Here is a 14,261-nt window from a genome sequence, read left to right on the forward strand (position 1 = left end):
GACCCCGTTTCCCCGCCAGCCCTTCGCTGGCTTCCGGGGCTGGAATCCGCGTCAGACCCCTGCCCGCGTCTTGGCTTCTGGCCGGCTCCTCCCGCGCCCTTCCCGGGTGTGAACAAGAGTCCACCCCGGGCTCCGGGGCCTTGATTTTAAAAGATCTGTCAAAAATATCGATCTTCTTCGGGGTACAAGTCTGTCCCCGAATCCATCCCGGGTTGCAGATGACTGCAGGGTGCGTGCGGGGCAGTGGGTGGCGGGAAGACAAACTTTTACAAAAGTGCGCCTGGGCAGGGGGACCACGTTTAGGGCGTCTTGATATTGAAGGAGGAGGCTCGGCTCGGGTCTGCGAAGGGGGACTCCGCTCCATCGGCGAGGTCGCCCCGGGGACTGTGGTTGCCTTTTGGAGGGAGAGGGTGTGAAAAGTACGTACAAATCCTGCCGAACCCCTGGGCCAACAACTGTCAAATATCTGGAATCCCAGCCCCTCCCTTTCCCTGCACTGAGGAAGAAGGTGGAAACCCTTCAACTTTCCTTTAATTGCCCCTCCCTGCCTTTGGACCCCCCTGGAAGGGTAAAGGGCCGACTCCCGGCGCCTGGCAAGTAAGTACCAGAGACCCCAAACTCCTCAATATCCCCCTTCACCCACCTTCCTGACCCCTCCCAGACGTCCGCCCCGCAGGGACCACGCGACAGAGCCAATTGAGACCGTGGCGAATAGCCTTTTGTTTCTCCGCGTTTCCCCTATTGTTTGCCTTTCTCACATCTGGCGGGGCTCGGGAGACAAGGAAGCCCCTCGGGTCCTCCTCCCCCCGCCTCCACACCAGCCACCCGGCCAGCTCGCGCCCGGGAGCCCGCCTGGGGAAGGAGAGGAGCCCGACCCCAGCGGGGCCGCCCCACCCGGGCCTTGCGGTTAGAGGGCGGAGGGAAAGTTGTTCCTTCCCCGCCTCCTCGGGTGCCTGTGGCCCTGGGCGCATTTCTCAGGTCTTATCCCCAGCGCGCCGAAGAGCGCAGGTCGGGATGGGTGCCTCTTTCGGCAGAGAGTGGAAGCGAGGTTCCGCCCCAATCTGGGTGTCCTTTGCTGGGTTCCAGTGGATTCCGATCTCCGCCTAAAGGCGTGTGGCCGGCCCGCTGCCAGGCGGCGGGACGGGATCAGGGCACTTCTGGTAGGCAGACAGCTTTAAGGCTCTGAGGTCTGCGAGTTTCCAAGGGTTGAAGGGCAGGCGAGTCGCCTTAAAGAGAATGGAGATATGCAAATAACCTAGGAAGCCTCGAGACTTTGTCTAGAAACAGGAGTGAAGTGGCTTCCTCCAGAATGAACCTGGAGTTCTGTCTTCGCACAGGGCTCCAAGTGTAAAGTCCCGGTCCCCTCTCGGGATTTAGGAAAAGCGGACCCGGAGGACCCAGTGCAGACGCTGCCAGGGCCGAGTTCACGATACCCAGGCCTTGTGAATCGGTGTCTGGAGACAGAGTTCTCCTGTGAGTGCGCCTGTGAGATTATAGTGGCCCTGTTTCTCTGCCTTTCCTATCAAGTTGTTTGCTTACACATGGTGCTTATTCTTAATGACTGTGGATTATTAAAGAACTAGGACTTACCACCTGAAACTAATATAATATTGTAAATCAACTATACCTCGGGGGCGGGGGCGGGGTGGGGGAAGAGCTAGGGCCGGAGCACAGTAGACACTCAGAGGGCAGGGCCCCCAGCTGGTGCCCCTAGAGTCGGTTAGACTGTGAGAGGAGACTGTCTGTATACCTGTTGGAATCTATACCTGCACATAGTCTTACATATACTGGTGTCAGCCTTTTCTGTCTGATTGACACCCCATCAGTCCCCTTCCAAGGAGACTCAACTACACCCTTTTTTTATCCTCCACCATTTGATCCCTGCCCCAAGACAGGGGAGGGAGGAAGCTTCCATCTGAACACTCGTGACCGATGTACCCACTCAAGCATTTTAAGTAGAAACTGCACACTGGCCTCTGCCCAGTTCCAGAAGTTTTCCCTTTACTGGACTTAGAACTTTTGAGCTTCCATTTAATAAAGAAGAACAAAGGAGACTAAGTCAGGAGAGTGGACACATACAGCACTTTCTCCAGTGACTTCTGAATATTACCAGTGGGAACAACAAAAGAAAGCAAGCAAAATCTTTGAAGCATCAGAAGGCACTTTACAAAGATTTCATTATGAAAGTGATCCCCAAGGAAGGATTCCTTTGAAACTAGTAGCAGCAGCAGCAGGAGAAAAACAAGAAGGACCTGAGTTGCTCAAGAAGTGTCTAAGGGCATCATTAACAAAGTGAAAGGGCAGTGTCTGTCCCAGTCTACTCCAGTAAGGAAAACAGGGTAATTGCAGTGAAAGATAAGCTTGTACAGTTTCTTTAATTTTAGAATTAAAAGAAAACCCTCCCCAGCATTGTAGAAAAAACCAGAAAATACAGAGAGGTGAAAATTAAAACAGAGGAAGGAGGGATATTATAAACAAGGCTCCATTAAACAATCTTATCCAGGTATTTCCTTGGAATAAATTTCTGGAGATAGGATAGCCAGGTCTAAGGAATTAATGTACTTTTTAAGGATATTTAAGATGCCATATTGTCCCATAGGAAACTTTTGCCAGTTTAACCTCTCCCCATCAATACACAGGAGTTTTTTTCCCTATACCCTATACCCCACTGATAGTCTATATTATCACTCTTTTTTATCTCTGCCAGAATGGTGGGAGGGGCGTATCTTATTGTCTTCTTTTGAATTTATTTAATCATAAATGGGATTAAACATTTTTTCATATCGCCTGTTAGTATTTCTTTGTGATGGTGCCAGTTTGTGTCCTTACCTATTTTTCAGTGAGAGTGTTCTCCTTTTTCTGACTAATGGTGCTCGTAATTAAAGCATCCTGTCTGACTCCTGCCCCTGCCAGTACAATCAGACAATCTTTATTGACTGGAAGTGCCAATTCTCTTCCTTCTTGCATTGCAAGCATTTAGCAAGACTGCAACCATAACTTGCTGAAGTAACTGACACGGTCCCAGTGGAGTTACAAGGGAGACCATGCAAAGGCATTATTAGAGAAATTCATGGAAAATATTAAGTGTATACTTTCTGCTCAGTAGCTTGCATGCCCTAATTCCTTTATAGCTTGTAATGCTTTTTTAAAATTTAGAACTACTACTGATGAGTTGTTTTTTCTAAATGGATTATACTAACTCATTTTATTGTCTGATCCTTCCACTGATAACCAGTATCTAGTTCTTGTGCCTTTAAACATTTCTTCTAACTTTTGGACTGAATTTGCCTCAATTTTATCATAAGACTTTCTCAGTTTGACTACATTGTTGGAGCCCTGTACTTGGATGAATCTTGAATCTGAACAGTTTAGCAGCGTGCTGTTAAAGTAATATCAGGAGAAGCCTTCCAAGAGCTGAACCGGGTACATTTCACCCTCTTTGATGCATTTGGGTAGCCACAGTCGCTGTTAATTCTTGCTTGAAGATAGATGGTTCTGAAATGGGGTAGAGGAGAGAGAGGAAGAGAAGATTCATTTCAGCTAGAAGATGAATTAATACAGATGAAGGACCACACAAGAAAATTTAAGTAAACAATCTGGGTAATCTAGGTACAAAATAACTTTCAAAAAGATAAAGTTTATTAAAGTGTCATGTATTATTAAATTGATTTAACAGACAGAAAGTGGCTTTCTAATTGGGAAAATCCAATCTGAAATTCTTCCATAGTCTGACTGTAGACATTTCATTCCAGGCAGAAAACAAACAAACAAAAAACAATGAAAGGCAGATATTAAACTTTTCTGTAGCATTTTCCATGCCTTTAGATATAAAAATCACACTGTATGCATTAGGAATGAACAATGCTCTCTGCATTAAATCATAGGCATCTAATTCAACCATCCAATATCACCATGGATCTTCACTCTCTTAAAATAATAAAATACCAAGCCACAAACTTTGTATCATTTTAACTAAACCAAGTTGAGAAGCAAATGGGCCAGAAATTTCAATTTTTTTTTTTTTTTTTTTTAACAGTAGGGAGACAGGAAGGGTTTTAACTCTATGGGAGCGTGTATAAGCTCTTTTAACGTGCTGAACTTTCCTAGAATAAACAACCTTGGCAGCAAGAGGATTAAGTCATTGAGGTGTTCCATTTTTCAATATTCTCTGATCCGTGTCCTCTAGCCATTGTTTTGGTGGAGTTCAAAGGTGAGAGACAGAGCAAAGCAAGTACGAAAGAGCAAAAGGAAAGAGGAACAGAGAGTAGAAGGTGGAGGGGGAATCCTCCTTTAAAACTGTCTTCAGGACTTCCTAACAAGACTCTTGGTCACCCAGGAGGTGGTTAGCATCACTTTCTTTCTGCCAAACTTCAGAAACAGTGAACATTACCTAAACCACCACCAGTCCAACCGAGGGGAGCCTTGGAATAGCACAGTAATACTTAAACAGAGGATGAAGGAGGAAGAGAAGGAAAAGGAGATTTTGGAGAGAAATGGAATTTGAATTCTAAGAATATACCTTATTTCCTCCTGAGTAGTGCTGTGAATTTATTAAAGAAGTAGAAGCATCTTCTGATTTCCACTCGGACGATCTCCCAGGCGCAGTGACTGTATTTCTTATCTTTGAGGAACCTGTCTATCCTGTTGAAATACCTCCTCAGCTCTAGGTTTCTCAGCTGGGGGACTGGAGTTCCTGACTGTGTCCGCTCATCCTCTGCCACCTCTCTCATGTCTTCGTTTTCCTCCTCTTCTTCCAAGCATTGTTCCAGGTATTGCAGCTGTTGATCAAGTCCGATTTGGACTTGTCTCAGGTGTTTCTCTTCCCAAGTGGATTTGAAGGTGTCTTGAATGAAGATGTGGAAGGCCTGTCTGGACATTTCATAGAAGGCCTCCTTGATGTCCCTCGTCAGAGGCTGGGTGTGTGAGAGGATCTCTTGGGGCAACTCAAAAGCTTTGCTTTCTCTTAGACACTCTATAGGAAATGACTTGCTCATCCTTCTCAGAAGGCTCAGATTTTTCCAGGTGACTCTCCTCAGGTGAACATTCAGCAAGTTACAGTCCAGAGAGAGGATGCCGGTGACAAACAGACCCATGAGGCACACCGGCCACATACACTTTCTAATCACATCGGGCTCGGCGCTCATTGTTTTTCCTCACCCCCTTAGCTGAAAAATCCACAAGACTCAAGGTTGACAGTGAGTGAGGTTTTAGGTCTTAAGTATTACTTCGTGTGCCTTTTATACACCTGGGTATCTTCAGTGGGGAGGAGTTTTCTCATTCGTCATTTTATGGTACTCAGGGTTTCAGCCCCTTTGCCTCTGAGGCTTTTTTTGACTTTGGGTGACTACATTGACTTTGGAAATGCAATCTTTTTTTTTTTTTTCTTTCTTTCAGAGAAGTGAGCAAAGCATTATCATTGTGTTATCTTAGGTGCCTGGGTGATCCATCCCAGTACTATAGAATCATCAGAACCAGCCTGATGCAGACTGTTTCAGAAAGAACTGAAAACTGGGACTCTATACACTTACTTACCTAACACTATTACATAAGAGCGAGCAATCCTCCAAGGAAATATTTTTACCTGACCCTGTAGCCGAACATCTTCTCTCATTGAGTTAATCATAGACGTTGACAAAATAACTATGATTATTTGATTGCAAGACCACTGGAACATAACATAGGTTAGGTTGTTTCTAATCTTGATAAATTAAGCTTTTTAAAAAATAATTAATTAATTAATTTTTATTTTTGGCCACATTGGATCTTCGTTGCAGTACCTGGGCTTCTCCTTGCGGTGGCTTCTCTTGTTGCGGAGCATGGGCTCTAGACGTGCAGGCTTCAGTAGTTGCGGCACATGGGCTCAGTAGTTGTGGCTTGCAGGCTCTAGAGCGCAGGATCAGTAGTTGTGGCGCAAGGGCTTAGCTGCTTCGCGGCCTGTGGGATCTTTCCGGACCAGAGCTCGAGCCCCTGTCCCCTGCATTGGCAGGCGGATTCTTATCCCCTGCGCTACCAGGGAAGTCCTTAAATTAAACTTCTATGTTTGGATATTTTCTCTTTTTATTTGACTTTTCTGGGCCTCAAAAAAGATGAAAAACAGAGTGGGTCGTTGAGCATGGCACTTATCACAGAACAGACTAGGCCAGCTTAGTTTTCTGTTGCCATTAGGAAATGTTGAAACTCTCCAACTGTCCTGTCCTTTAGTTAAACCTGAACCAGTGCTTACCACCCCTGCATAGCATTTTGTATGATCTGATCTCTTTCTTAGAAGTTCTCCAGAGGGTTGTATATTGGGGAATATTTTTCTGCCTCATTAACTTCTCTCTTGTAGTATCATGCATTTTTTTTTTTAACTTTTAGATATGGTTTAGACAGTATTTTAGAACTTTAACTTAGCTGTCTTTCCTTCTTGTTTAGAGGTTCTGCATGCTGGAAAATTTTTTTTTGTTTGTTCCTGTTTGTTTTTGAGGAGGTATATGAGTAGGTGATCACCCATTTTAGCCAAGCTAATTCCCACCTGGATCAGTATTACTGTGGTAATAATGGCTGTCCACCACTTATGGTTTTCACCCTGTTTGACCAGATAACCTTCTTCTGGTTATGGTCAAAGAAAATTTCTTTCTCCAGGAATGTGAAATGGGATGTCATTAAATAAGGTTAGCTTTAATTACCACCTTAAAAAAAGAAATGCATTAATTTTCAATAAAATCATTTTAGAATGGTAAGCAACCACCGTTCCATAAATATGGCAGACTTGGACTGCAAAATTGCTTAAAATGTTTGTGTTTAAACTAGCTGGCTACACCAAAGGCTAATTGTAGACAAGTGAGACTTCTTAAAATCCTGGCTTTTTGGACTGGTTTACTATGAGAAGAAAACCTGCTACATAATGTTACTCTATGTGTTCTCTCTGTATAAATTCTGATTTCACAGAGATATTTTGTGGGATGACTAACTTAGAAAAATAATTAGGAGAATGGGCCCTTTTACACAGGAATATAAATTGACACAAACTTCCTGGATAGCAAGGTGGTGCCGTGTATCAAAAGCCTTAAAAACGTACATAATCTTTGACTCAGCAATTCTCCCTCTAGGAGTTTATCTCCAAGAAATAATGGTGGATGTCTTTTAAGGACTTAGCTGTCAGGAAGTTCATCACAGCAAAAAACTGAAAACAATTTAAATGTTCAGCAGTAGGTACTTGGTTAAGTAAACCATCTGTAGAAGACATCTGTGCAAGCATTAAAAATTATGTTGTGGGAATATATTTGGTTACTCGGATGGATACACTTCGTAGCTTAAAAACAAGTTTACGTGGTAGTATATAGTCTTATTTGTTAAATATAAACATATGCATATATGTACAGAAGAAATCTAGAAGTATATATGCTACAGATATTGAGTCATTATCTCTGACTAGAAAAATAACGGGTGATTTTTAGTTTTGTATTTTTATTTACCTAGACTTTTAAAGTTTTCTATAGGCAGCAAGTATTTCTTATTTAATAAGGTAAACTATTTTTCAACAAAATATATTGAAAAAAAGAGATATTATACGTCTGCAGCAGGATCAATGCTACTTTATTTATGTAAACATTTCCGTTCTAGGGTACTTTAAAAAGGAGATGTGAATTTTCTCTGAGATTCAGTTCTAATTCAGTTGATATGAATAATATAGACTACGTGGGAGTTCAGTGTAGTATTGTTACAACTTTGCATATAAAGAATATAGGTTTATGTATATATATATATAATACATATATTTATTATTGCACATACGTACACACACAGAGTTTATAAAATGCAAATCTCTTCTGAGGGCCAGACCTTCTTACATACCTCACTTAACTTCTTATACCTAAAGCTTTTTGAATTGTCGCAGTCAGAACTGCTTGTTCCTCTTTGGGCTTCTACAGTACTTTGTCCTCCTTAATTCTGGCTTTGTAAAGTAAATAATTGTGTAAGTGTTGATCTCCCAGTTTTGTGTGCCCCCCACCTCCACCCACCCAGGGTGCTTAGCATAGTTCGTGCTTGAGACAGTTCAAACGTACTAACCAAGCAAAGAGATTGTTCAGTTGACCTTCTGTGCTAAGAGGTTCTGCCTGTGGGTGATGGAGGTGGCTGGAGATTTGGCCATTGTCAACCGTCTTGAAGGTCCCTGTATTTTCTGCCATGTACAGTTTTGTCATCTTATCCCCCTCACCCCATATTCCCTCCCTCTATTGTCATTCCATATTGTATCCTCATTTATTCAAAACTATTTTTAGCGTCTACCGCATGCCAATCCCTGGGCTAGGTCTTGAAGAAGGAGGGATAAGGTATAGTCCCTGATCTCAAGGAGTCCACGGTTGGAGAAGTAGGTATGTTCTGAGTGTCTTAGGTACAGGAGTAATTCATAGGTCCTCCCTATAGCGTGTACCTCATTCCTCATGTACCATATTCATGACGAAAAAGGAAAGATGATGGACATGCCTGTTGTCCCCTCTTCCACCATTAGAATTGCTTGATTTAGCAAACAACAATATGGAAGACCCATGCAATGTTTGGAATGCACCTTTACTAAATATCATTAATTTTTTAATCTAAAATTCCAATTTAATGGGGCGTCCCGTATTTTATCTGGCAACCCTGTCCACCATGCCGGCTCCCATTGACCTCTTACAGCAGAACTCAGACATGAAGGCCTCTGCAGGAAGCTTTTCCTCTGCTAGCTGTCCACCTTATGCAGGAGGGCATTCGATTGTGTTTCTCTGTGCTGGTTTTACTTGTGCACACATCCCTAACAACTGTGCACAGTCCGAAGAGGGTACCTGCCACACTGAGACAGAATAGCACACACACGTACTCTCTCACATAATTGTTGTGATCAGAAGCATTATTGCATGATCAGTATTGGTCATGCCTCTGTTCTGTAAAAGCCATGCCATCTGACTCTATCTCAAAATATAATTAGAAAGGTGAAAAGAATGGCAGTGTAAGGAATCGTTTTTATTCCAGAATTTGTCTGTCACAGCTGCCCTGTCTGAAACTGTGGGCTATATTTTCACATGCTAACATGGTAGCTGCTCTCATTTCTCTCGATCATTTCTATGTGGTCACACTTTCCTCAGGGGGAAAGCTGATTAGCAGGGGCTGCCCTGTTGTCAGTGGAACTGTGTGAATTTGACATGTGGATGACATGGTTAACAGTAATGGGCAAGACGCAACTTGTTTGACAAAATGGAGATGAGACATTTCAGTCTAGACAAGATAGCCGTGACTCAGCTCACAGACATTTGGCATCGTATGGTTAAGATTGATAGCTCTCCGGGAAAAGGCAAGTTTTGAACCAGGGTGAGAGTAACATGTGGGTCATCCATGTGACTAAGGGCATGAAAGTCAGTCATTCTGTTTGTGGGGTCAGAAGATGATTGAGCCCGGGAAGGAGCTCAGAGATGGGAAACCTTGTGTCCATACCTGTCAGTGCTTTCCATATGGCGTGCAGACAGTGGTCACCACAAAGTCATGTGCAGCTCTTTTAGCCCAGACCAACCCTGAAGCTCTAATAACTGGGTGTTTCACTTATTCCCACTGCCTCCCATATTGGGGTCCCCTCTTCCCTGGTCCTCTAGTCCCTTTACTTGGTTGTTCTTCTTTTAATGACGTACCTGATATAGAAATTTATAGTGACTACACAAGTAATACGTGGATATGTGTCCATATAGTAAAAATTTAAACATTTCAGATAAAGTGAAAGCTTTGCTTGCCAGCTCTGCCTCCCGTCATGCCTCTCTCCTCCCCTGCGGTAACAACAGTTATCAGTTTGGTATGTCCTTACTTGATATCTGTCTCCCCACTAAACACTAATTTCTGTGAGCGCATGTCCAACAACTGGCTTGTTTGCTGCTCGTTCTTGAATGCCCACAGGGCTCACAGAGATGCAGAGACATCTGGACCACTTCCATGGGTGATACGTGGCATGGGAGTAGGGGGACTTGTATGTATTTTTTAAAAATTGCCGAAACAGGGTTATAAAAATTGTGATATGCTTTGAAGTTCAAGCCTGGAAGTGTATTCCTGTGACTGTATATATGATATCATTTGGATATCATTTGAAAAATCTATGTTATAAACCCTTTGTGAATGTGAAGCCCAGTATAAATGGCTCATCAGACCTGGATCAGACAGATTCAGGTGCCTTTCACAACACCCTGCACATAGTAGGTGCTCAATAGTTATTTGTTGGATGATCAAGGGAAGATAATGAAGCCATGTCTCAGTGACAGGGAAGTTATTTGGTGGTTTAGTTCTTCTGGTGTAGAGATACGGGGAGGACAAATTCAGGTGCTGGGGAAACTTGAGAAGTTCACAGAATGGTAGATGGCAGCTCAAGCATTCGTTCAGTGTCCCCTCCTACTTCCATTGCTTTTGTCTTTGGGATTCCCCGAGGCTGGTTAGGTCATGAGCACCATCGTACCTCTACTCTGGTGGTATCACGTAGTTCTAGTTGTTCTTTTAAAAATATGTATTTATTTTGACTGTGCTGGGTCTTAGTTGCGGCACGTGGCATCTTTGTTGCGGCATGTTTAGTTGCGGCATGTGGACTTCTTGGTGATCGCACGCGTGTGGGATATAGTTCGCCGACCAGGGATCGAACCTGCGCCCGCTGCAGTGGGAGCGTGGAGTCTTACCCACTGGACCTCCAGGGAAGTCCCAGGTCTGTGTTGATTGGTTAACTCATACATCCTCCCCTCCAGACAAGACGTGTGTCTTACTCAGTTTTGTATACTTGGCACCTCTTACATAAAGACATCAAATGTTTGTTGAATAAAAGAAGGCCGTGTGATTTGTTTTTTATGGTTCTCAAGTTCGGGTATTAACCTGTGCTGAAAGAACTGAGCGCTTCCAAAATCATCCCTTCCCCCGCTCCTCTGAATATTGCCCCTTCTCTGTATTAATTGCTCCTGGTAACTGTCATTTTATATCACCCTTTTGAAGGCTCAGTGGACAGACTTACCCCTGCTTCGCTTTTATAGCCCAGCTTCAGATTATGCACATAGTAACTTCCTACACAGGAATAATTTTACCTTTTAGAAAATGACCCCAGATAAATAGAGATTTAACGTGGTGGAATAAGTATGTAAGTGAATAAATATGCACCATCAGTAAAACCTACCCTCAGTTTGGGGTTTATCAGAACGGCTTCCATCTGAATCCTATTCCACTGTTGTTTCTCTTGGTCCGTTTGAACCCTAATGGGGCTTTCACTTCTGAGATGGTGGTAAGCATTTCAGATGAGCGAGGTCACCTACCAGAATAACGCTCCCCTTTACCCACTGAGTAGATGTGGATTTCTTCCCAGACCATATCTGAGTGTGCCTGTAGTCTGGAAAAACAACAAGAGTGGAGTGAGTGATGGACAGAGATGTCGTCTTGTCTTGGATAAATTTTTTTTTCTTTTTCTTTTTTTTTTTTTTGCGGTCCGCGGGCCTCTCACTGTTGTGGCCTCCCCCGTTGCGGAGCACAGGCTCCGGACGCGCAGGCTCAGCGGCCATGGCTCATGGGCGCAGCCGCTCCGCGGCATGTGGGATCCTCCCGGACCGGGGCACGAACCCGTGTCCCCTGCATCGGCAGGCGGACTCTCAACCACTGCGCCACCAGGGAAGCCCTTGGATAAATATTTTGAAAGGAATTGCCGTGGCAGAGATGAGGACTGTGGCTTCTTTTAATAACTATCAGTTTGAATGTGGTCATAAGGTTTCCTGACATTTATGAAGAGCAAAGAAAGGTATTATTATGGAAAAATTTAAGTGGACTTTTCTTTTTCTTTTTTTAATTTTTATTATTTATTTGGTTGCGCTGGGGCTTGGTTGCAGCAGGTGGGCTCCTTAGTTGCAGCATGTGGGCTCCTTAGTTGCGGCATGCACGTGGGATCTAGTTCCCTGAACAGGGATCAAACCCAGGCCCTGCATTGGGAGTGCAGAGTCTTATCCACTGCGCCACCAGCGAAGTCCCGAGTGGGCTTTTCTTTGACTGACAGAAGATTCACATGCCCCAAATTTTAGGGTTTTTTTTTGGTCTGAGCAATGCCTGGGTTTGAGGATAGTGTTTGGAATAATCTACTAGAGCTATGGGCAGTGGGGAGGGGCCTCTTTTCTTCCTGACAACACCCTTGCCCCTAGGTAGCCTGTGAAGTGCAGACTCTATATCATAGAATGCAGGGTTGGAAGGACACTGAGAGATAGACTCTTGAGGTCAGAGGGGTAAAGTGACTTGCCCAAGGTCAGAGTGATACTTGGGGGCAAAGTCAGACTGAGACCCAGGTCCTCTGGCCTCAAGGCCATCACTGTAAGTCTTTAATTAGTAAGCAGAGAGCTCCCTTCGCTCTGCTTCCACTGAGAGGAGATGCCCTCCGGCAGCCATAAGAAAGGGGATTCTGGAGGCTTTCTCTGATTTGAAGTCAGACAAGGATGCTATAACTCAAGCTCTTTCTGGTACTTCACAAGGGCTTTTTGGCTCTGTGAGGGAGGTATTAGTTAGCGAAGGAGGAAACCCTGAGTTGTCTGACACCCCTAATATTTCTACAAAGTTACTTAGAATTCTGCAAATAAAGACTGTTAGGCTTCCCAGATTCCTAGGTCAGTTCAGGACTAAAGTGGTTGCCCTAGAGAAACCTGGAATGGGTTTCCTGAGAGGTTTCCCCCATGTCTGAAATTTATTTCTGGACTCATTTACTTATTTTCTTTGTTTTCCATCATATCTCCAGTGCTTAGCACATAGCATATGCTTAATAAATATTTATTGAACAATTAAGTACGTGTGTCACTATTTTATCTTCTGAGTATACTGTATGAGATCGGTTCAATAACTCTACCTCTTGGTAGAACTGTGTAACTTTGAGCAAGTCATTTAAACTTCCTGAACTTCATATGTAAATAGGGATAATAAGGGTACCTACCCCAAAGGGTGGTTGTGGAGATGTAAATTGCTAATAACAGTGCCTGGTACATAGTAAGCGGTCAATATGATAGTTAGCATCGTTATCATCATCATTATCTGTTGCCTAGAGTGTAAAGACAATGCTAAATTCCAGGAGTACAGGAGTAGAAAAGACATATATAGTCCCTGTCCTTGCAGAGATTCCTGGAGGCAGTGATATCTGAGCTGAGTCTTTTTTAAAACTTATTTTATTGAACTGTAGTTGATTTACAATGTTGTGTTAATTTCTACTGTACAGCAAAGTGCTTCAATTGTACATATATATAGGCATTCTTTTTCATATTCTTTTCCATTATGGTTTATAATAGGATATTGAATATAGTTCCCTGTGCTGTACAGTAGGACCTTGTTGTTCTGAGCTGAGTCTTGAAGGGCAAAGGCTGGTGGGAGTTTGAATTAGCATGGTGATAGTTGGTATGGAGAGGAAGAGAATTATCTAGGAGGTAAGACTGGCAGGTCTTGGTGACTGATTTGGAGTGGGAGGGGGAGAAAGAGGAAATAGACCAGGGTGAAGCCCCGTTTTTTTAGCTAGGTATACAGTGGTACCACCAACTAAGAGGTAGCATATGGGAGAAAGAGCAGGCTTACGGGGGAACAACTGATGGGTTCTGTTATAGATGGGTTACTTTGAGTTGTCTATGGGATGGCCAAGTGGAGATGTCCATTCGGCAGTTGGATATATGGGTCTGGATGAGGGCTGGAGACTGATCCAGGTGGGAGAGAGGGATTTGAAATTATCACTAGAAGCTGTGGGTGATAATTAAGACCATATGAATCAATGGGTCTGTCTGTCTAAAGAGGACATGTAGAGTGCAAAAAGAAGTGTGAGCCAATTTCAGAACCCTAAGCATAGCCTGCATTTAAAGAGTGGGCAGTGGAAGGAGAAACTGAAGAGGATGGTCACAGAGGCATGAGGAGAATGAGGATGGAGTATTTTGACTCTTTATCTGCCTCTCTACCTAGATAATTCCTCATAATGGCTCTCTAAGACAGCCATTCTCAACTCAACTGTATTTGCCATCATTAATCTAGACCTAACCCCATCTTATAGATGAGATACTTGAAGCTCAGAGAGGGGAATTCATTCATTTAAGCCTGAAACCAAAGCCTCTCCCTCCCGCTTTCCCCCCTTTGTTCTTTTCTAGCATATGCCCCCATGGAACTTGCCAGGTGTGTATCTGTAAGTTCTCGGCAGATGTCAACTGCGTTGAAAGTTGGCTTGGTTTTTTCACTTCTGCCATTTGGGGCTACAGGAGTTGGAGAATGTATTCGTTTCCTAGGACTGC

General features: G+C 43.7%; 2 protein-coding genes across 4 annotated transcripts in view; one reads left to right on the top strand and one right to left on the bottom strand.

Annotated features, from left to right (window-relative positions):
* The window catches only part of MOB3B (MOB kinase activator 3B), a 293,520-nt gene that overhangs the window by 267 nt on the left and 278,992 nt on the right, over window positions 1-14,261 (top strand). The window contains exon 1 of one of the 3 annotated variants that reach the window (XM_073806059.1): window positions 381-597. The exons of the other annotated variants lie outside the window; for them this stretch is intronic. The gene's annotated coding sequence lies outside the window, so the exon portion shown is untranslated. Of the gene's footprint in view, window positions 1-380; window positions 598-14,261 lie in introns of those variants that run through there. 3 annotated transcript variants of the gene reach the window in all.
* IFNK (interferon kappa) lies at window positions 4,521-5,144 on the bottom strand. Its single transcript, XM_033858009.2, has one exon. The coding sequence runs from the start codon at window positions 5,142-5,144 to the stop codon at window positions 4,521-4,523; it is 624 nt and encodes a 207-aa protein (XP_033713900.1).

The sequence above is a fragment of the Tursiops truncatus genome, chromosome 6 (genome assembly GCF_011762595.2).
Source record: "Tursiops truncatus isolate mTurTru1 chromosome 6, mTurTru1.mat.Y, whole genome shotgun sequence".
Lineage (NCBI taxonomy): Eukaryota > Metazoa > Chordata > Mammalia > Artiodactyla > Delphinidae > Tursiops > Tursiops truncatus.

What these genes read in the sequence shown, in the direction of transcription:
- IFNK (XM_033858009.2), bottom strand. Translation starts at nt 5,144, where the DNA reads ATGAGCGCCGAGCCCGATGTGATTAGAAAGTGTATGTGGCCGGTGTGC.